This window comes from Phaenicophaeus curvirostris, chromosome 21 (assembly GCF_032191515.1).
Source record: "Phaenicophaeus curvirostris isolate KB17595 chromosome 21, BPBGC_Pcur_1.0, whole genome shotgun sequence".
NCBI classification, from domain to species: domain Eukaryota; kingdom Metazoa; phylum Chordata; class Aves; order Cuculiformes; family Cuculidae; genus Phaenicophaeus; species Phaenicophaeus curvirostris.
Genome location: NC_091412.1, coordinates 4,774,093 through 4,796,897, shown reverse-complemented (window position 1 = coordinate 4,796,897; position 22,805 = coordinate 4,774,093). Strand labels below are relative to the sequence as shown.

General features: G+C 45.2%; 3 protein-coding genes across 4 annotated transcripts in view; 1 reads left to right on the top strand and 2 right to left on the bottom strand.

Moving 5' to 3' along the window:
- Positions 1–3,540, bottom strand: part of SMTNL2 (smoothelin like 2) — a 40,682-nt gene extending 37,142 nt beyond the window's left edge. The window contains exons 1-2 of the mRNA XM_069874242.1: positions 3,306–3,540; positions 2,596–2,727 (exon numbers count right to left, since the gene is read on the bottom strand). Coding sequence (XP_069730343.1) covers positions 2,596–2,673 — 78 coding nt within the window. The 5' untranslated portion in view covers positions 2,674–2,727; positions 3,306–3,540. The remainder of the gene's footprint in view (positions 1–2,595; positions 2,728–3,305) is intronic.
- A 1,161-nt stretch (positions 3,541–4,701) lies between these two features.
- SBDS (SBDS ribosome maturation factor) lies at positions 4,702–10,048 on the bottom strand. Its single transcript, XM_069874249.1, has 5 exons — positions 9,889–10,048; positions 9,174–9,303; positions 8,477–8,677; positions 7,772–7,936; positions 4,702–7,104 (listed from the first exon to the last, which is right to left on the bottom strand). Exons 1-5 carry the CDS (start codon positions 10,014–10,016, stop codon positions 6,976–6,978), a joined length of 753 nt encoding a protein of 250 aa, XP_069730350.1. The 5' UTR covers positions 10,017–10,048; the 3' UTR covers positions 4,702–6,975.
- A 246-nt stretch (positions 10,049–10,294) lies between these two features.
- Positions 10,295–22,805, top strand: part of LOC138729741 (S-adenosyl-L-methionine-dependent tRNA 4-demethylwyosine synthase TYW1-like) — a 90,127-nt gene continuing 77,616 nt past the window's right edge. The window contains exons 1-7 of one of the 2 annotated variants that reach the window (XM_069874227.1): positions 10,295–10,314; positions 11,769–11,923; positions 12,599–12,739; positions 13,162–13,263; positions 14,368–14,562; positions 15,349–15,630; positions 16,801–16,923. In XM_069874227.1, coding sequence (XP_069730328.1) covers positions 11,783–11,923; positions 12,599–12,739; positions 13,162–13,263; positions 14,368–14,562; positions 15,349–15,630; positions 16,801–16,923 — 984 coding nt within the window. In that variant the 5' untranslated portion in view covers positions 10,295–10,314; positions 11,769–11,782. The remainder of the gene's footprint in view (positions 10,315–11,768; positions 11,924–12,598; positions 12,740–13,161; positions 13,264–14,367; positions 14,563–15,348; positions 15,631–16,800; positions 16,924–22,805) is intronic. The other variant, XM_069874226.1, reaches the window with a different exon arrangement.

The following is a 22,805-nucleotide window of genomic DNA, read 5'->3' as shown; positions in this document are numbered from 1 at the left end:
TGCCAGTAGTCAGAGCCTGAAGTTTATCCTTCCCTGCAGCACACAGAGTAAACCAGGCTCTCCTTGGAAACACCTGGACCCATCTTAATAGATGTGCTCCAATGTGGAAAGCTCGCAGGCAGATGACGAATCTGACTCACATTCTAAAGAAACAGGCAATTTTTTTTTTTTTTAAAACTTTTTAGCAGTTAACAGAAACAGTGCTTGGGAAAGGTCAGCAACTCTTCTCTCTGGACCTAATAACAATAACAGGGCCAGCAGGGTTGTTCTGTGATGAGACCCACAGTGAATTACACCCTGCAGCGGCCATGCCACAGCAGAAGCAGATAAAAAGCAGTACTGTGAGTCACAGCTTGCACGTTGCGTTCTTTATAGCAAAGGGATATTATTTTCACCAAATATAAACATACAAGCAGCCAAGAAGGGGATGGGAACAGAGCATGGACAGACGATGCTATTACTGGCACGATGATTCTGTGTCTTTACGAAACAGCAAGCTCTGTAACAAGATGCCCACGGCAACTCAGAACCATGTGTGAGGAACACAGAGATCAGAAGGCCAGTAATTAGGACGGTTCACTTTGGGTGTGCTTAAATAAAGAGGTTCTGGTAAACAAGTAATTAACCCAGTCTCTTAACCTCCACTTCTGAGCTGCAGAGAACCTCACTAGAGCACGGAAACGAACAGCGGAAGGTCCCAGGATGAAGATGTTGCAGAAGAAATCAGTAATTGTAATCCCTCTGCTGTGGGTTTGGGGCGTGACCTTGGCCAAGTCATTCAATCTCTTGTCAAACATGTTGGTCCTGCTCATCCACTGCATCCTCTTTTCCCTGCTGGAGGTTACTGCCCCTTCAAAAATGTGCACCTAGGGTCCATCCCCAGCCATTCAAGGCACCTTTGGCACTTCCAATAGAATCCTACCAAAACCAAATTGAGCCTGAAACATTTTCCTGGAATTCTGGATCTGCTCCACCCACGTCCGCTGAAAGCAGTAGGTACCTAATGTTCCCCACGTCAATGGAAATCAATTATTAACACCAAGTACAAATGACTTTCAAAGTAGCAGGGTGGTTCTGCCTGGAATGGACGGCTAAGCAAGACGCTTTCTAAGCACTTAAATCCAGAGAACCAGCTGAGAAACCTGAACACAGAAGTAGCAGCTTTGATAACGTAAGAGAAAGCCAAAGGCTTGTGAATTAAGTCACACAGCACTCACAAAGGCAGTTAGGACAGTTAGATTCAGGGTAAGCCCAGGTACTCTGAAAGCTCTCTGTGGAGTCCCTCTCCATCAACTGGACAGGATCAGGGAGATGGTACATGAATGCCCAGCTAAATAGACTAATGATGCCCCCAGCCTAAATACGATATTGCCACTTACAGCTACATCAAGAGGACCACACAAAGCCTGGGAACGTACTGCCTGCATACACACCCACTGCACATGCGTGTGCCAAAAACCTCATCAAACAAACCAAAATATCCTTGCAGATTAAAGACTTTGCAAAGTTCGTATCATATGACCGTCTCTTTTACTGCAATTTAGGGGCATCAGTCAGAACGCTACAGAGTTCAACTTCAAAGGTACGTTCTGACTCATACACAGATTTTGGAAGCAACTCCCGCTTTCCCCATGTATCAAACCGACTTCTCTCTGTCTCTCCTCAGCACTCCCAACCCTCATGCTCAAAGCCATCATTAATTTTAATCTCCCAGTCCACTCCAGAGGCTGCGCAGCACTCAGCACTTGCCACATCCGAGGCGTCACATTTTCCAAGCACTCTGAAGACGACGGGTAGGCTATTCTCTTGCTTTGAAAATTGACCTTTCTCACAGGCCGATTCAAATCTATGAAATGAGCCTTCCCAATGCTCTCCCCTCCTGACCTTCAAGAGCAACTTGCATTTTTTGGAATGCATCTCCCCTAAGCTAGAGCTGTAGAAAGAGATAAAAACACATCCAAATAACTAACCCCAAATCTTCCCAAGAAAAAGTCCAGGGTCAAAACATTCTACTAAAGCAGAACTTCCATGGCACACTCTTCTCCCCCAGGGAAAGCAAGGAATTCAAAAAGGAGCAACAGACATTAACCAGCTCACCTGCTGCACTGCTGGAAGACACCTAGTATGATGAGGTGCACAGCACAGGCATCTCTGGAGAACAGAATGGAATGCCAGTGCCAGAGAGCACAGCATCTGAGAGCGAGATGTGGAATGTCTCCAGTATCTCAAGAGGACAAAGCGATCACAGCAAAGGAGAAAGTAAAATCTGCAATTTGAGCTACAATCAACCAGGTAAATGCAATTGCAACCATACTACCCCATTTAAAAAAGAGATGAGAAGGGACAGAGAGAAGCCATTTCTCAGGAGAGCAATTGCAATTAATGGTTTGTTTTTCAGCCGTTGGTGGGTCAGATTTTAACTCCAGGATTTCAGGCTTTCTAAAGGGCTAACAGGAGTGGGAAGCTTGCCTCACACACTGAATAGCTGAATGAAAACAAAATAAACTCTAGGAACTAGATATTTAAAATTCCAGAGTACAGAGAGCCGGGCTGTGAGATTCTGTAATGGACAACATTCCCCTTGAGAAAACTTACTGCTAAAGTGTCTTTAAGGAGCCTGGAATAGAAGCAGCATCCCATGGACCACAGTGGCACGTCCCTTTCAGGTGTCATGGGTGCAGGATTGCTCCTGGTCTGCCTTAGGCTCTACCATGGTGCTGGATATCACTGGAAAGGACAGATAAGGAGAGTCTCATGACCCAAATAAAACTCAGAAACAAAGTAATACTGTAGAGATTTTCAATGTGACGCTGGCCACCATCCTACATTCCAGACAGTAGAGGCAAAATGCAGATATTTGAGCAGCTCTGCAGCAGCCAACACACTGTCAGGAACAAAGCAAATTATTCCATTCCAAAGGTACCTACTGACCCAACTAGGAAAATAATCAGTGTAACAGTAAAAATGGAACCCAAACCGAGCTGAGCCAATAGAAAAATTGCAAGCCAGACTCTGAAGCAAGCAGTGATTAATCTGGTATCATGCACCTCTCCGGCCACAGGCCCTGTTCAACCTGCAGGGCATTTACATCAACATAGGCACCGTCATTTGTATAAAACATAGAGGCAAAGAGCTTGAACTGGCACTTTGTGGACACTGTCACTACCTCTAATCGGCTCACCCACCATTAGGGAATGAGTCTGTCCTGACGTTCCAAAATTCCCAGCATTGCCCTCCCGCGTACACAGCGCCCCTCAGAGCCGGTTCTGCACCACTCCCAAACCTGCCCTAGCAAAGGAACTCACCGTTCCTCCCACCTCAGGCTCCGCTTTCCTCTTCCCTCTCCCGGCGGTCGCAGCGATCCAGGATGCCCCCTGGCCGCCAGCCCTGCTCCCCCCGCACCGCGGAACAGGGAGTGATGCAGCGAGGCCGCGAAAACGCCGCGGGGTCCCCTCAGCAAGGGAGGGGACCGGGAGCAAACGCCGCCGGGACCGAGAGGGCCGCGCAGCTCCTCAGCATCACCCTCCATGGCCGGTATCCCCCAGCCCGCCGGAAGTGCCGCCCAGTCCCTCGGGACTTCCTCTCTATGACCGGCAGTGACGCTCAGTCCTCCGGCACCGAGCTCTATGGCCGCTCAGTCCTCCACCTCAATGGAGCTGCCTCCCTGTTTTTTAATCAAACAATGGATTTGTTTAGATTAGGGTTTCTTCCCCCCATCGCAGGTTCAGAATAAGGGGCGTCGGATACTGCCGTGCCGTGCCAGCGGCTCCCACTCTGCATGCACCACCCCACAGGGGAAAGTCACGGGTTTGGGGGAATCGGCCCCAATTTGGGATGGGAAAAGCTGGAAAATGAAATGACTTTTGAAAGCCACCCTTCTGCGGCCACTACCTTCTGTGTCTGGAGTAGAGACACTGGGGAGGGGACTCAAATTTTTAAATCCTTTCTACCTCTCTAAATGATGCTTCCCTAAACATACTTTGATGGTGCTCCTCTCGCCGATAAATCCTTGTTCCCACACACAGCTGTGTTAATATAGCACTTTGCCCTTTGTTTCCATTTCCCATAATCTGTGTCCTAATGGGCAGAGCACAGATCCACTGGGTTTTAATCCTAGGGAAATGATTGGGTATACGGTGTATGCTGAGGCATTGCTTACCGGCAAGAGAAAAGCTGCAGCCTTCTTGTTGTTTGGGTCATCATTAAAATCAACTCAATCCCATCAGGACTGGAATTTGCTTTCCATGCATTTAGTTGCATGATTCTCCCATGCCCTTTTGGATTTTAGGAGGTAAGGTGCACTCTTCACTTTGTCTTCTAATTACTGCTACTTTAGATTGCACCCACAGCTGAGCTTGGGTACAACCAAAACCTACAAAAACATTTTGGGCTCCACCAAGTGCATCCACAATAAATTGGTGCCCCCTTTCAGTAATTCTCTCCTGCTAAGGAAATTTATAGTCAGAGCCATCGCTCAGTTCCCAATGCTAACAGGAAAGACTGCTACGGGGTACAGAAAATACACGTACGCATATTGCCAACCACACTTGCAGTCGCTCCTGGAAACTGCCAGCTCATTTCACATAGGAAGAGGAATCTACTGCTACGAAGATAAGTGCCTTTGGAAATTTCACTTCATTAGTAAGTAAACAGGCATGCAAGGAGCAGCGCTCCTGTTGAAACGGGCAAGAACAAAACAGCTCCAATACTGATGTTTATTTTGATGCTTAACAGACATTCCTGCTGAACAGCAAATATGACAAGAAATGCAAGCACGTTCATTTATTCGTTGATAAATAAAACCAAGCACCCTCTACCAGAGAGAATCCTTAGTCTTAGATTTGCACAAAAGACTTTGTAAGGAAATAGCCTTCCTAGCACCAAACCCATAAATCAGCTTAGATTAAGTTTCTGTAACTCAAGATCTTTAATCTGCAGCATCCTGCTGTGCTCTGGATGTTGAACGTGGAAAACAAAGAAATTACAGGATTGTGAAATCAAGTAGTATGACAGAGTATCATCTGATGCGCTTACTCAGTGTCTCATTTGCAGATTTAGGAGTTGCATGTTAACGCTAATTGCCTGTGACAAGCTAAATATCAACATTATCATCTTCAGTGCTTCATAAAGCACGCCTGAAGAGACGGCCATTTGAAAAACCAGCAGTTAAGGGTTTGTACTCACAAGGAATCTTGCCAATCTGTACATGCAGATAGATATCTCCGCACTGAGGCTGTGTCCACATGGCAAATACAGCAATAATAGCCACTTAAACTTTCCTAGGCAGCATTTAAACACCGTGGCAGATTACCTTGGGGGCAAGAAAAAGCATTTTAAAATGGATAAAATGGTTCAAGAATCTATTTCACCAGTCCTCAGCAGAAGTCAAATTCAATAGTGGGAAGTCCTTCTAAAATATTACTGAAGAAATTTAACCCAACCTTGCACAAGTTCATGTCAACAGACTGCTGCAGAAATTAGCTTCCAAGACAAAGGCTTTGACTAAAGATCTCATCACACAGGCCTCCTGGCACGTCAAACCTCTCGTCCTCCAGTTGACTTCAACTCATGGTATAAACATAAACATATACCATAACAAATGGTATAAAGGAAAAGCTCAAGAGTACAAACCAGAGCTCTGTTTAATTGTTGTATAAAGGCAGAGTCATGTCTAATGGATAACAACAAACATAGCACATGTTCATCTGGGGGAGAGATGGAGCCATTGGCTCCTGACTGCTGCATACGATCAGCACAGAAGCAGGTATGTCACACTAAAAGCTCCTTAAATTACTGCTGTGTTACCTTTTAGTCACCCATGGAGATGTACTTTGCCTGGTGGTTGTATTTTTACTATCTCCTCCTCCAGTTATTGTCCTCTCTTCCCTTTCTCTTTGAAACACACAAGTTCAACTTAAAAGCATTTGTTTAATACAGCTTAAACAAGATTTAACAGAATTATCAAGAACTCCATACCATGCCTCAGGAGCTGGCTGGGAATTCTGTGCATGTATTAGAAAGCAGCACAAAACCACAGAGGATAAGAGACAGCTGCCAGAACTTTCTCTATCAAACTCAGATGAAGAGGGGCACATACAAAGAGTTCCTGCAAGGGAATTAGGGCCCAGTGAAAGCCTATCTACCTCAATGACCCAACGAAACCGCTGCCTGTTCAATATTAATTTTATTAGGTGAACAAGAACAGCTCACAAGTGCAGGTCAGCCCTTCAGCCTACAAAAACCATTGCCACGGCCAGAGACACCTCCTATACTATTAACAAAAATAAGTATTTTATTTCTTTCAGTATCTGTAATATATAAATAGATGATAAATCATTTTTATTAATGTAGCTAAATATATTTTACGAATAAGTTATTTGGAGAACATTTTTTTCTAAGTCAGCAAGTACTGGTACATCCAGTTTAATTTAAGAATAGTCCTTTAAAGTATTCTAATTACTAAGCAGCCAATTATGGAAGTCTGAATCAGTTTTCATGCCACCAAGAGATCAACTTAAACATGGTCCACACTTTGAAGCTGTTTAGAATGAAAATGCAGCTCCCTTTTCTTAAGGTTTCTCTCCTCAAATACAAACCCTACCCCTTAGTGACATGCACAATCTTCCGCTCAACACTAAGAATTTAAACCAAAACTGACCAGCACTGTACCAGTCCAACACTCCTCAAGAGCAACTTTTACAGTACACCAACGCTAGAGTAACCTCAAGTCTTAACTCCGTCCTCACTAGAGCAACTCTGACACAGAATATTCCTACATGGAAACCCATTTCTAAACCAAGCAAGTGTAAAATGATAAAAAAACCCCACACTGCATGGGAAAATCCCAAAGAATTAGTGTCAGAAAATATTTGGCAACAAGAGACTGGAATAAACATGAAGGCTTAACAGAAGAGAGTGGCTAACGTCCATCATTTTGTAGGATGTTAAAGTAGAACTGCTCCCAGAAGATTTTCTTTATTCAAGCTTTTCATCTCCTTCTTCCACGTCTTTCAGACTGAGCACTTCCAATGTTCCTTTCCCTTTTGTCTCACTTCGGATCAGCTCATCAATCTCTCTGAAGCAGCCTGGGTCAATAAGGCACACCTGAAATATTTCACATTTCATTAGTCAAGCAATAATATTTGATATTTATCAGCCCCATTCCAAGGTGGCACTGTTATATTAACATCTGGACTCTATGATCTTAAAGCTCTTTCCCAACCTAAAGGATTCTGTAATCCCGAGGCTCAATATCAACTTTTGTTTAAAACACTTGTATAGTTACGAAGGAGTTTGCAGAGTTGAAAAGTGATTTCTATCTAGTAATCTGTCCCATTTACCCATGCTGGAAATAGCTTTTGACAGTTGGGATTGCTAGATTCTAGTCTGTTCTCAGATTTTTACCAATACCAGATTTTGCATTAAATACAGACTATTTTCCAAAAAAACTAATTAACCACTGTCAAAATACAGGCCTGACCCTCCAAATAAATTCAAATAACACTCCATACTTGTAGAAACACTCAGCAGTGTCAAGGGACAGTCACCATGAGGATAAACTATGCCGCTCCTCCTCAACCTGAAGCAGCAATGTCTAAGGCTGCTTCCAAGCTTCCATCACTAGGACGGCTTGAAATTAAACTCTACAACCCACACTTCTGGTAAACTTGCAGCTGACCTAAACCACTTCCATATATTAATTCATCTTTTAGTAAACTGTACAGGTGCAGTCAGATCAACTACGAAGCCCAAGGACTGCTTTATCACTTACAATTTCTAACTGATCATGGAAATCTTCATTCTCGATAACTTTAATCAGCGGCTTGAGCTTCTCTTTCAGTTTCTTCCCGTCCTTTGCTGGAAGAATAAATCGCAGCCTCATGTGAGCACGTTCAATTTGCATGGTCTCCTTTAACTGTCTGATCACTTCTAGGGCCTGTGAAGGCAGAAAGAAGGAAAAGCACTTAAACACCTGCTTAAAACATACTGCACAGACCAAGGTCTCAAATCCTCTGAGTCAGCTTTGGACACATGGAGTTTGCTATTACATTATTTTGATAGATTAACAAGAAAAGGAAGAGTTCTTGCCGTTTGTGGTAATTTCAAATACTAAAAAAACCCTGTGTGAAATACTGCTAAGTAGCAGCTATACTGCAGAACAACAGAAACCCCCGTGGCTCAGATGCAAAGCCTGATTTACTACCTCAGCTAAATGAAATGATAGAACTCTTTTTGCTGTTTTGGGCATATCACTGCTGCTGCTTTAATAATTTTCATTCTTTCTCCCTTCTCTGAAAACAAACTGCACAAGTTTCAGAGGCTGCCTGTATCCAGCATTCAATTGCCAGCTGGCTGAGTCGTCACTCTGTGGGCCTTGGACCACAGGGATTTGCTGATCCCCCTGTGACTGCTAACAGAGAAATTACACTTGGAGACAAAACCTCTGAGTCGAAGCTGATTTTGCAAGAAAACTGACCTGCTGCTTCGTACTCTTGTGTGGTTTGACGGAGTAGTGAATATCCTTCATGGCTCTCTCTATAAGGATCACTGTGTATGGCCTCTTTGTTTCAGGATTCACACATTTGTCAGCCACAATAGTCGCGATGTCTCTAAACATCTGCTCCAGCTGTGTGTGTCGTTCTTTGTCTGATACCTGCAGCTCCCCTTTTGACAAAATCTGAAAAGTAATAATAGGGAAACCGGTTAATAAACATCACAGATTTGATTAGAAAGTGAAAACTCTAGTAACTTTGTTAAGTTTAACAACTGTTTGAATGGCTTGGTTAGAATGAAACACACAAAAAGCAAAGCAAGCAACTTTTCCTTTCCTTTTTCTGCACCCTTAATAATATCTTACATGACAAACACTTCAGAGGTGCTTAATCTTCTCTCTGCATCCGTAGATATCTGTGCACAGAAGCCATATTTTATAAGCAACACTCAGAACTCCTTTTTAGCCAAATGCATATAGAAAATTTCAAGACTAGACCACAAAGTTAGTACTCCTTTCTAACTGTTTCTTCACAAATAAAACACCAGCTCACCTACAGCTGGACTGTATTCTATGAAAATCTTTTAGTAACAAATCAACCTACCCTGTCTGTGTGACCCTGATGTAAAACATTCAGAAAATCTTCTCCAAGCTTTCATAAAGCAAAGTCTGTGGAACTTACCATCTTACAGATTTCCGTTTGGTCATCTGTCCCAAATGCTTTAACAAGATCTTCCTTCTTTGCCACCTGCCCCTTGGAAACATTGACAAACACTGTGTGTGTCTGCAGGACCTCATCGAGATCTTTCTCCCTAGAGAGGAGAACAGGGTTAGACACCTGTCAATTCAGCAATGTAGAAACAGAGCACAACTCTTTAGTCAAGAGCAACAAGTCCTGCCACCAAAGGCTGAATCAGTGGAGCCTTGGAACTTCTGTACCTGAGATGTTGCTCCCTAGGAAAGGGCAAAGGCACCGCACAGTGGCATCGGGCACACACACTGGCCTCACCATCTCTCTGGGCTTCACAGGTAGCATCAAACAAGCTCGCCGCCTCCACTGCTGGGGCCTGCACAGGCTCCTTACCCCCTCCTCGATCCCCACGGTCGGGACTCAAGGCTTTCCCCTCAATCCTCGATCCCCACAGCCGAGACTCAAGGCCTTCCTCCCACTCCTCGATCCCCACAGCCGAGACTCAAGGCCTTCCTCCCACTCCTCGATCCCCACAGCCGAGACTCAACGCCTTCCTCCCACTCCTCGATCCCCACAGCCGGGGCTCAAGGCCTTCCCCCTCACTCCTCGCTCCCTACGGCCGGGCCCACTCAGGCCTCACCCCGCTAGGCCGAGGCCTCTCCCTGACGCAGGCCTCGCTCCCTCGCGGCCCCGTCCCCGCACTCACGCTCCGCTGCGCCATCCCATGACCTTGTTGCGGTAGCAGGCGATCTCGAAGCGCTTCCCGCCGCGCCGCGCCCGCACCACGGCCACATTGGTGAGGCGGATCTGGTTGGTGGGGGTGAAGATGGACATGGCGGCGGCGCGAGGGGGCGGGGGCGGGGCCAGAGCGCGCGGACACCCCATTGGCCGGTCAGCGCCGCCTCCCCATTGGCCACCAACCCATTGGCTGCCTCTCATTGGCTGCCGCCTCACTGGCTGCCTTCCCATTGGCTGCCTCCCAATTGGCCGGCGCCCTCTGCCTTCCCATTGGTCACTGCGCGGCCGTCAAGAAAAGTCGTCCGGGGGGAAGCAGGAGAGGTGGCCGGAAGAGCAGTGAGGGAGCACCGGGCTGGAGGCGCGGGCGACGCTGGAGCAGAGTGAGGGGTGAGAGGTGAGACCGGGGGGGATCTGCGGTGGTGGAGGGGGATCCCGAGGTGGGGCGTGTGAGGGAGAGAGAGCGTGTATGTGTATGTGTGTACGTGAGAGAGGCGGAGAGAGTGTGAGACTCTGTGAGTGTGTGTCTGTGTGTGGTATCTGCCCCTCTGGTCCTCCCTTGTGAGACCTCATCTGGATTATTGTGTCTAGTTCAGGAATCCGCAGCATAAGAAGGAGTTGCAGCTGTTGGAACGGGTCTAGAGGAGGCTACAAAGATGATCAGAGGGCTGGAACACCTTCCATGTGAGGACAGGCTGAGAGAGTTTGGGTTATTCAGCCTGGAGAAGAGAAGGCTTTGGGGAAACCTTGTAGTGACCTTCCAGTACCTGAGGAGGCTACAAGAAAGCTGGGGAGGGACTGTTCATAAAGGCTTGTGGTGATAGGATGAGGGGAAAAGGGGTATAAACTGGAGAGGGGTAGATTTTGACTAGACTTAAGGAAGAATTTTTTCACCCTTAGAGTGGTGAGACACTGGGACAGGTTGCCCAGGGAAGCTGTGGCTGCCCCATCCCTGGAGGGGTTCAAGGCCAGGTTGGATGGGCCTTGGGCAGCCTGATCTAGTGGGAGGTGTCCCTGCCCATGGCAGGAGGGTGGGAACTGGATGATCTTTAAGTTCCCTTCCAACCCAGACTTTTCTATGAGGGTGAGAGACATGTGCACCTTGGAGGGTGTGTGGGGAGTATGAAATCCATGGGGTGGGATGGTGATTCTGTGCAAGATGCATGACAGAACTCTGAAAAAGTACTTTTAGTTGAACCTAGATTTCAGTCTGGCCTCGAAGCTCTGGATCCAAGTGGTATTTCTTAGCAGTGAATCCAGGCAAGGGTGGTGTTCAGTAGCAAGCTGTGGGGAGGTGATGTCCTGCTTGAAATCACAGAATCCCTAGGCTGGAAAAGACCTTTGAGATTACTGAGTCCATCTGTATTTGTCTACTACTAAATCATATCCCTAAGCCCTTAATCTACTGTCTGTTAAACACCTCCAGGGATGGTCACTCAACCACTTCCCTGGGCAGCCTCTGCCAGTGCTTGTGAACCCTTTCAGTGAAGAAGTTTTTCCTCCAGAGGGGGCCAGTACAGTCCATAGGATGTTTCAAAAGGACTTTTTACTTTGAGATGCTTGCACAGCAGAATTTTTTTTTTCTGCCTTCCCTCATAACAAAACCTGCTCTGTCTAAGAAAAACTCTGAGTTCCTGTACGGCAGTCTGAAATGTTAGTTTGGGTATGCAGCGAAAACTCTGCTGACACACCTTTGCGGGGAGGAAGGCTCCTAGACTCAGCAAAAAGCTGGTTTTCTGCAGAGGCCAAGGATAGCATGAGTCTGTGGGTACTGTTTGATAATTTCTTGTGTGCTTCTTTTAAATTCATACTGTAGGAATCTGCATTTGCTAAATCTGTGATTTGTTCTAGGTTTAGATGTCTTGATGGATATGTGGAACTTTTCCTACACTTGCCTGGCGTCTGCGTGGCTGCACAGATTTTACATCTATGCTGCTGTTGCTTTTGGGGTCAGCGTTTGGATTGTCATCCAGTTCCTCGCCGCTAGGAAGAGGGTAAATGAACATGTAAGCAGTTTTATCTGAGAAGGCCTTGTAATGTGTGAGGAAGTCGGTAGCTCCTGAGTGAAGGCACCTGCTGGTGCAGCAAAATATGTTGCTTCACTGAGGGCCCACCTAGGCCGTTGCAAATACCAGGTGGAGTTTGGTTGGTCTGGATGGTCTTGTTTTTGTGGGTCACTGAATGCTGTCCTTGCTCCAATGTTAGAGCAGATCTCAGCTGAATGCTTCTCACTTTGTTACTGAGAGGATGTGTTTGCCTGGGTTGCTCTGTCACTTCAAGTAAATCACTCTGCCTGTGCCCAATGGTTTTATGTTCTGGCTTCCAGTGATGTTAATGACAAGGTTGGGCTGGTTTTAGGATGGAAGTCGGATTAGGGTATTCAGGAAGTTAAAATCTCCTCATGCAGGTGAGTGAAGTTCTGCTGCATGAGTTGGAAGGAATCACTTCTTGGGGTCAATTGGATCCACTTATCTCCCTGGTGTGTGGAATTGTAGCCTGGCCTAGTTCAGAGAAACTTGTATGTTTCTGTAGGAGTGAGAAACACTAAAATGCTTTCACTGTTACATTTGTGTGGTGCTGAGAGTCTGATCACAAGATCTAGGTTTTAAATATTTTTTGGGAAAATGAGGTTAGTATCACTTTGGAAAGGGATTGAATGTGACATGATGCTTGTTTCGTAGGGCGAAAATTCCAGTAGGAATCCAGCTCCTTCAGAAGGCATAGAAGGCAAGCTAGTAAATGGATGTGCCACCCTGCAGGCAAAGGAGGTCCATGTTGCCGGGGTAAAGATTTTCTACGGGTCTCAGACTGGCACAGCAAAGGTATGAGTTGTGCTTTTTTTTTTTCCCCCATATACTTGAAGTGGGTTTGAAATCTCGTTGAGATTCAAGTGTGTTGCTTGCCTTAGAAACAGTAAATACCTGGAAGTTCATCGGAAGTCACTGCCCAGCGTGAAAGAGGGCGGGGAATTGCTGTGTTAGGTGCTTTCTTTGTCAAAAAGAAATTTAATTTGTGTGTGTACATGTAAAATCTTTAGTCATAACAAGTCATGTAACTTTCTTCTTCCAGCCAGTGTGCCTCACTTTTAAATATGAGAACTTACAGGTCCAGTTCTCCTATGTTATTGTTTTTCCTGTGCTGGGAGACATGTTATTACTGGCCTTAGCAGAGTTCACTTGATCCTTACAAATGTTGGGTTGAAGTAATTGGTGAGTTTCTACATTTTTTTTTTAATTCCCCCCAGAGATTTGCCACAAGTCTGGCTGAAGCAGTTGTTTCCCTTACTTTGCCTGTGGAAGCCATTAGCATGGGCAACTATGATCCTGATGACTATTTAGCAGAGGAGGTAGGTACTTCATAAATTTGAATAGTAAATGCCCCCATTTCCTGGGATTGTGAAGGCTCTTTCCCTTTCTCCTTGTATTTTTCTCTTGTTATCTTGGAGATCTCCAAAGCTGTGTGTTGAAAATTGTTTCCCTTCTGCATAAGCAGGTGTAGCCCATTGACCCTGAGGAGTGGCTGAGGGAACTGGGGTTGTTTAGCCTTAAGAAGAAGAGGGTGAGGGGAGACCTTATTGCTCTGTACAACTACCTAAAAGGAAGTTGTAGAGAAGAGGGTGCTGGCCACTTCTCCCAAGTGACTGGATATCAGAAATCTTTCACCGAAGGGGTCATTGGGCGCTGGCAGAGACTGCCCAGGGAGATGGTTGAGTTGCCATCCCTGGAGGCATTTAAAAGACAAGATGCTCAGGGACATGGTTTAGTGGCAGATAGGAATGTCCGGACTCGATAATCCAAAAGGTCTTTTCCAACCTGGTGATTCTATGATTCTTTGACCCTCAGCAGAAAATACCTGTATTTTGGCCATCACTGGGAAGAGATCATGTAGAATATTTGGATACTGGCAGTGATCTTGTATAAGCTACTTCTGTAACTGGGGTGTAGCTCTGAGAGGGGCTGCAGCAGGGCCCCTGTTCCATTTCTGACTGCGTAAACCTGGGGAAGGGTTCAGAACAAACAAGTAGTGACAGTTCTGCAGCCTTCAAAGACTTAGAAACTTCTGGGAGGTTGTATTTATGTTGAATAATCCTTGATGGGTTTTTCTGCTGTGAATATTGATAGTTTCTTTTGAATCCACTAGAGGCTTTATTGCTATAAGAGTCTGTTCCAGAAGCTGTTGATTGGGGTAGGTGTCTGGTTTTTGTTTATCACCATGTCTCTCTTAGGTAGGGGGAACAGCTTGATCTCCCTTGGCTAATTTAAGGTGGCTTTGCAGGGAGAATGGGTATTTACCAGTGTTGGGATTATCACCTGCAGCATCCCACACCAAAGCACTTAGCAAAAATCTTGCCTTTTGACTTCTTGCAACTGTTTGCATGTTCCAGCTCTCTTCCTCAGGTAAAGTGTTTTGAAAAATGCAGTGATCTCTTCTCTTCTCTTTATATTGTTAGACAACCAGCAGGAACATCTGTGTGTTCTTGGTAGCTACATACACAGATGGACAGCCAACCGAGAGTGCAGCGTGGTTCTGCAAGTGGTTAGAAGAGGCTGCAAATGACTTCCGCTTTGGGAAAACATATCTGAAAGGCCTGAGATACGCTGTGTTTGGCTTGGGAAACTCGGTTTATGTTGATCATTACAACACAGTAAGCATTTCCTGTGCACCTTCCTTTGATTTCTGATTCTTGGAAAGGCGAAGCTTTCTTAAGTGTTACAGAACGATGGTGGTAGTTTGTGTGAGAATTGCAGCTGATGTGCTGGCTTGATTAGGTCACAGACAATGCAGCCTTGAAGGAACTGTGCTGCCCTTTTAAATGGTCACAGAGTCCCATAAACTCTGCATTAGTCTGGGAAGTATGGTAATATATCTGTTAAACCCTTAGCATTAATTTCCCTGCTTTGAAAGCTTGCTGTCAGCACGTGAGGGTACAGTGCTGTAAACCCTCCCTTGCTACCTTTCTGTTTAGAGTGCTTTTCTCCGTCTTACGTATTTTGCTGTATCGTGTGCATTTTAGCTTTATTTTCTGATGTAAAATATGACACTAATTACCAGGCTAAGATATTGTTGTCTTAGTCAGAAAAATGTCGTGTCTTGTCACCAGGTTGTTACATCTGGGGCCACATGATACATGTTATGCATGTGGCCACTTCCACCAACTAGCATTGCACAAAGAAACTTGTTCTCAGACCTCATCTCTTACCACATCAATGTGATAGCAGAGGTGGTGTTAGGTGGGAGCCTGAGGGTGTGTTCAGCCTGACCTGTGCCTGTGCGCTGAGGCAGCAAGTGAGAGGGAGTCCAGAAGTCCCTGCTTTCCAGTCCTGTGCAGCTCACTGTCTCTGCTGCTAGGCTTGGTCCTCTATTTCTTTGTTGCCTGCTTTGTTTACCTTGGGCTTCTTTCAATTTCCCTCTGACTTTCGTCTTGTCCTAGGTTGGAAGAAATATTGACAGGTGGCTGTGGATGCTCGGTGCCAGCCGTATCATGACTCGTGGCGAGGGGGACTGCAATGTGGCCCAGAGCAGGCACGGAAGCATCGAGGCTGACTTTGAAGCCTGGAAAACAAAGTTCCTCAGTCAGCTCCAGGCCCTCTGCAGTGGGGAGAAGAAGTCCTGCAGTGGCAAGTGCAAGAAAGGGAAGTGCAAATCTCTAGGGAAGCAGAGCAAAGAGAGCTCAGATCATGAATACGGGACGTCAGAAGATGAGAATACTGAGGTAGAGCCAAAATCTGTGGGGACTTGTTTTTTTAGTGCCTATTGGAGCACTGTTTGCCTTCTCTCCTTCCTCCTGCAGCCCTGAAGGGTGCTGTGGGTGCTTGATACTTCTTAATTGTGGAGTAGAGAGGGAAGAGGGATGAGATCCTGTGGCAGACAGCAGGTAGAATAAACAATCCAAAAAGGACCAAAGCCTTAATGACAAACTTAAACTAGATGGCATTTCTGTGTTGAGGGAGTCTTTCCCTTGAATAGGGGGACGTATGTATTGCACCAGAAGCTTCAGGGAGCCAGTCTGGGTTCTCGTCAGTACTTGTTTCATCTTGTGGCCAAGTGAAGCATTTAGTTCCCAGTGAGCAGTAAACTTTCTTCCCTTTCAGCTTTAGGCGAAGTGCTTTGCCTGCATCCCAGGGCCTTTCTAAAGGCAGTCAGGCAATGTTATCAGAGTAAGACCTGTATTTCCTCTGAACATGTCTGACTAGTCATTTGTGTGTCTTCTGGAGTGTTTGATTGCAGGTTTTGAATAAGAAATCCTTTCTTGCTCTGCAGTGTAAGACCTCAAGATGCTATGGCATTTTAATCCTCCCTGCAAGCCATTTATTGTGGATTGGAAATGATTGCTAAGGCCACACTGAATTTAGTAGGAAAAGAGGGGCTCTTCTCACACAGTGGGTTTGAGTATTGGCCGCTGCAGAAACAAAAGGAATAAATCTTGTTACATCCATACTGTTGTGCTATACCTTGGCCGTGTACAGAAAGCAAGATGAGTTTGACTTGGAAAACAGGTCTCTCACTCCCTGTTCATTCAGACAGGGGCACTTCGTGTTAAAGTTTAGGCTTCCAGAACAGTGTGAGTTGGACTCCTCCATATTGCTTTTCATAAATCAGATAGACATAGGTGGAAAAAGGGCTGATCTGGAGGCAATATATCTGGACTGAGTTTCGGGCAGTCTGTATGCTACTGAACTTTGATAAATACACACTGATAAAAGCCCAAGTTTAAATGCATCTCAAATACATTATGCAGGTTATTGGTTGACTGTTCCTTGTTTTACAGTAGTCTTCACTGATTGCGAGAGCTGATTTCACTGGATAGCATAGATGAAGGTCTTGTGTTTAACATTTAGATACATTCTGAATTTATTTTCTTTGCGCCTGATCTCTTACACAGGCAGAGGAGTTGTTTGAAACCAGTAGCGAGGAAGAGGCTGATGCTGGGGAAGCTGGAGGCACGAATTCAGTGATTGATGTTGAAGATCTGGGCAACATGATGAACCACATGAAGAAAGCTAAGGTACTGTGGTAACACAGAGTGCATGTCAGGTCTCTGTCACTGATCAGTTGGATTGATTAAAATATGTGTGCTGGATTCAAGTCTAGTTAGAGGGAGAGTGAAATACCAGCTATTGGAGAACCTTCCCCAAAAAAAGAACGTACTTAGAGGTGTGCTGGGTGTAGTTACTGGCTAACTGATTGGTTCACCAAGCAAATGCTGCAACGGTAACCTCTTACATTTCAGTCTGAGGAAAAAATTGCTTCTACAGCTAACATTCAGCTCTGAATGTATCCCTCTGCCACTGTGATTCCTAGTCCAGTGTCTAGACACAAATCCTGCTGCTGTATCTGCTCCTGGCTATGTCAGCTGAAATGCAGGCTGAGTTGTGATAGAGAGCAGAGCTGCTGCTGGAGTGATAACACGCTGCTGAGTCTTGTTAGCTGCTGCCCTAAGATGAGGTGCTGTGCTTGCAGAGCTTGATCTGACCTGTGCTGAGCCTGTCAAAGGCAGCTGTGATTCCTGCTTCCTTTCAAGGTGTTGCTATCTCTTTCTGTGCGGTTCTGTTCATGTTTCTTTTTCTGTGTCTGCAAAAATCTACAAACAAGATATACCAAACTCATTTACTCAGCACACAGAAAGGAGGGTATGAGTAGCTACTGGGATAAACCATAGTGTTCCACATGCTCTTTGCTGGCTGAGCATTTGCCAGTTGGGAGAGGAAGAGCTGGCTCTGGGATGGGCTTGTGACACGCTCTGTTGCGACCTCCTTAATCCATTTTACCCCTTAGTGATCTTTCCATGGCAGTGTCTTTTCTCACAAACCCTGGAGCTGCTATCCATCTCCCTCTCAAGAAACTTACCTGTCTTTAATTACATCTGCCTTATCTTGCCTGCCTCTGCAGTGTGGACTTCTCATAGCTCTTTCCTGAAATTTCACAGTTCCCTCAGCTGTCTGAGCCAAGCTGAGCCTGCAAGCCAGGCTTTAGGAGGAAAGGGGGTGACAAGGGGAGCATGGAGAATTCTGTTCCACACCTTCGGGTAGGGGAAAGGAGGAAACCCGCTTCACAGAATGGCTTGGGTTGGAAGAAACCTTAAAGATCATCCATCTCTACCCCCTCTGCCATGGGCAGCGTAACTGCTGTAAAGTGATCCTAGTTCTCCTCTCCCGCGTGTGCTCGCCACTAGAGGTCACTGACAGAAAGAGAACTGCATGTTCTGTGGCAGCAGAATGGGAGATGATTTAGACCAGGGAAGGAAGGTGATCTTGTCCCACAGTTTTATGAAAAATTAGGTACTGTATTTTCACCGACTGACAAAATGAGGCAATACCATGATCGAAGTGCAGTGTAAACCAGGAAAACCATCTATCATAGTCCGGTTTATGGATAAAAAGTAAGCATAGCAATAATATACTTCCTACTCTTGACTTCTTATGCTCATTGTTCTGGTGTTGAGCACAGCTGAAGTCACTGTGGAATAGTTTTATATGTAGGAAGCGAAAATTCGTTGCCATCTATGACTCTGGCTGGTACATTATTCAAACAATTGACTACTTTCTCAGCTTTCTTGTGGCTCTGCTTGGGTGGTGAGAGACCTATATGTTGTAGGAATAAGTTATTACAGAAGCGCAAGCATCTGTGTGTAGATCAGGTTCTTGTGGCTCTGGCTGAAGTAGCCCCTCTGCTCTGAGTGACAGCTTCTGCCTAAGCACAGACACTCATCTGCAAGCGGCAGTTTCTGCCTTTTCTGTGGAGGAGATGGCAAACCCTTGCTCTGCCCTGGCAGTTGAATGCTGCCCACTTGCCTCTGTAAATGGTTAAGTCTTTGAAGTGCAAGTCTCCATGTGGAACCGTGGTGAGGACTGGCTGTACACCCTGTGCGTAGAAGTGTCCTGGCCCTTTTGGATTGAGCTGTTGTCAGCTGATGAAACAGGAAGCCCTAAACTGCGGATCAGCCTTTCTTTGTTGTTGATGCCACTGAGCTGTCCTGCTGTAGTTGTGTCCCAAGTGTTTTGATTAATTTCAAAACCTTAAATAACGTAGTTCTCACTACAGACCCCTTTCCTCCTGTTCTGTATGATTGCTCTGCCTAGCTACAATCTAGGTTTCTGGTTTCATGCTTCTGTAACCAGAGCAGGTAATGGCCCTCAGGGGTGGCTTGGATGTAAACCCTCAGCTGTCTTGCGTGGGGTTGTTGTTTCCAGAGTGATGGCAGGATATAGCTGTGTAAATATTTCATGAGGGAGCCTGAACCTTTGCTATCCCTTCATTAGCTGGGAGGTAGAATGACTTTGTCTTGGTGGTGAATCTCCTGGGGAATGTGCACACTGCCTTGCAACAAGTTTATGCAAACACTTGAGTAGTAAAATGATCCTGTAGGTGCAGTTATTTAGCGTAAGTTAAATAAATGCTGAAGGCTTCATATGAAAGAGCAAGATGATCTGCATTTATGAAAGTAATGTATCATGATCAGGCTCTCTCGCTCCCAGGAAGGAAGATGTTGTTGTTTAAATGCAGCACGTCTGTTTGAGTCACATCATAGAATCACAGAATCGCCAGGTTGGAAAAGACCCACCGGATCATCGAGTCCAACTATTCCTATCAAATACTAAACCATGTCCCTCAGCACCTCATCCACCATCCCTTAAACACCTCCAGGGAAGGTGACTCCTTACTGATGTGAGGTGATGGTGCCAGGCTGGGCTGGGTGATGCACAGCTGGGTGGGTTAAGGTCTGGATTTCCTCTGCACTTACTACCCTTCCAGCTGCTTTTTACATACCGCTAACTTGGATCTGTTCTCCCAATAGTTTTTTGCAGTAGCAGAAGACAGTGATGGTTCTTAGTGGATTTAATAACTTGGTGGACTTTCAACTTGTGCGCTTTTGGCACGCTTTCCCTGTCCTCCAAGGTTCCTCCCCTGAAATGTGTTTATCAGATAAAATGTGAAATCTAATGTCTATGTTTGTGGCCTGCAAGGCTGCCATTAATCATGGGAACACCATTTCTTGATGTAGATTATCTCCCACAGCTGGGAGATTGTGATAAACTAGAAAGACTGCTCAATTTAGACTTGTTCCCAGGGAATGAAATGGCTTTATTAACCTTCATATAAACTGCAGGCATGAGTAATAGTAATAATAATATACTAATTTTTTATTGAATGGGCTGGGAAGCAATCAAATGGGCATATTTTGTTGACACAATTTTGAGATTAGTGTTCTTGTTTTCTGAAACAAAAAGTTTAATGATGCTGATACTGATGTCTGCAATGTGTAAATACAGAGGATGGGGCCAATAAGAGAGCAAGACCGAATCTGAGTTTACAGGGAACAAAATATGTCCCAAAGAGCTTGTTCAAGGAGTTTCTGCTTGCTTTTATGTCCTCTGCTGCAGAGGATGTTTCCTGATCACCTTTGGCACTTTTCCCTAAAACGTCCTCCTATGTTAGCTATTGTACCGCCACTGAGGGTGTAAATCGCACCGCTTGCAATGCTTCCAAGAAGCACTTGGTGAGCCTGTGGCTCCCATGGAGACCAAACCTTACTGACACTGAGTGAAGAAACTTTTAATGAAGTTGGCTGGAGTTTTATCAGAAGTGAGGCAGAGTGTTACAGTATGAGGCACGTGAGGTGTAAGGTTTACAAAGTACTCTATGCAGCTTTGTGTTACAGGCTGAAACTTTTCAGAGTATGCAGGAGTTTCTAGCCATATTTTAACCAAATTCAATAAGGCTGGGGCACTTAAGTGTTAGACTTATAATAGAAACAGCTGAAAATGATGGGCACACTTAGAGCTCTCCAAAAACTTACTCTAACTTTTAATGAGCTTAAGATTCCTATAACAATAATGTGCTCTTATCTGCAACAGCTCAGTCTCTGGGTCAGAGTTTGACCTTTACTACCCTGGCTCAGAATTCATTCTGACCCTACATTTTAAAATAAGGTTTAAGAAATATCATTTAACAGCTTGAGGACTGCTTCTAGCATTAAAATCTGGACTTGTCACAAGGATACTTCCCCCTTCCTGTGTTCAAATCTTTCTTCTGTGAAACTTGGCTGTTGAAAAGAATTAGAAGTCATAAACAACCTTACAAGAGATCTTGAGGCTTGCCTTCTCTGCATAAGAGTTGAGTGCCCAATGAAAGAGGAAAATGAAAACTGCTTGAAAGGTAAGCTCTGGCTGCACGCTCAGTCTTTTATGTGTGGTGTGATGCTTCCTTGCCAAGCCTTTATAAAGGGTTTTGAGGTCTATGAATGAAGATGTATTTTTGCCTTAGGTGTTAGATCCCATGTCCCTTGCTATTCTTTAGTCTATTGTACATTAGTCAATAAATAGATAGAGAAGCAGAGCTGGTAGCTCAGACTTCCAGAATTCTTTGGAAGTCTCCCTGACTATTGGGCTTCCTCTTTATTTGCAACTTTTTCTTGGCCACAGCTGCTGTTGATGATCAGGGTTTAGCCTGCAGCAGTCCAGCCCATCTGCTTACCATTGCTCACAAACTTTGTGTTGCTTTTCTCAGGTGTTTATTTCTCTGTGCATTTTTTAAGGTTTTGCCAGCCAAATAACACAGTTGAACACACATCCACAAATCAAATCACAGAGTAATTATCTGCTGATGGTAATTACAGGGAGAAGCATGGAGGAAGTGGGTCATTGATGCCATTGCTGCCTTGAAGGAGAGAATAGCATAAGGATGTCCTGTGGGAGTACTGCATCTGCTCCCAAATAAATTCGTTGTTTGGATAAGGTGCTGTGAGGTACAGTAAAAGCATTCAAATTTTGTGGTGCAAACCCTGCTAGTTACTCCTTCAGCGGTGCAGCTGGCAATAAGCCTGTCCACAGGTGGTCTCCAGTCAAACCTCCTTATTTGCTGTGACTGCCCAATGTCAGTGTAGTTTGTAAGTGGCTCTCAAATGCAGAATGGGCCTCTCTGTCTTGCTCAGTGCAGTTATGGACAGTGGGAGCTGCCTTTTCTTTCTTGTAAGAAGGTGAGCCACAAAGGTGCTTCCTTTGCTGATACTTGGGCTGCCTTTCCTTGTTCATGTTGGAGGTGATATTTTTCCATCCTTCTTCTGCTGTTGATTGCAGAGGCTTGGCATGAGATGAGAATTGCATTTTGCCTGGTGGTGTGGATATGCAGATGTGGTGGAGCCTTCTAAAAGCCTTCTGAACCGAAGTGTGGCATAAGAGAATGGAAGTAGCATTATCTCAGCTCTGCAGAAGGAGCTGAACACTGTAACGTGTCACTAAATGTTTTTTATATTGCACAGACTTACACATGTGCCAACCCATGCTGTGGGGCTGGTGATTTTTTTTTTTTTTTTTTTTGTAATGGTGCAGTTAAGCCTTTGCATGAGGAAACTGTTTGTTTTTGCCATTGTGTGCCCAGGGCTTCTGTACCAGTGGCTTCCAGTAAGGCAGTTTAGGTCTGTCTGTGCTAGCAAGTGATCCCATGTAGGGGTTTGTTCTGACCCTGCTCTTTTGCGCCATGTCCCTGTGATGTTCAGTAGTACCAAAATGGCAGTGGGTCAGTAGCTTCAGAAAGAGGAGTGTTGTTAACTATCATCTACTGTAAACAAGCATGCAGAAGAGACCCAGGTATGAAGCACAAGGCTTTGCTGGAAAAAAAGCTTGTGTGGTTGTGTATGAGGAACTGGGCTGTGTCGCTCTTGAGAGGACGAAGCACTGAGTCATTTCTGACTTTTCTTTGGCTTATGATTTTGGGCAGTGGGGCTTTGGGTCTTGAGAGGTGTTCTGCGGAGCTGTTGGGCATCAGTCTTGGTCTGTTTTCCTAGTTGACTTGTTTCCATTATCTTACAGTCAATGAAGATTAATTATGATAGAAAGTGGGCAATTTCCTTTTGACTTTAATAATGTATTTTTATGATAATCTTCTGGC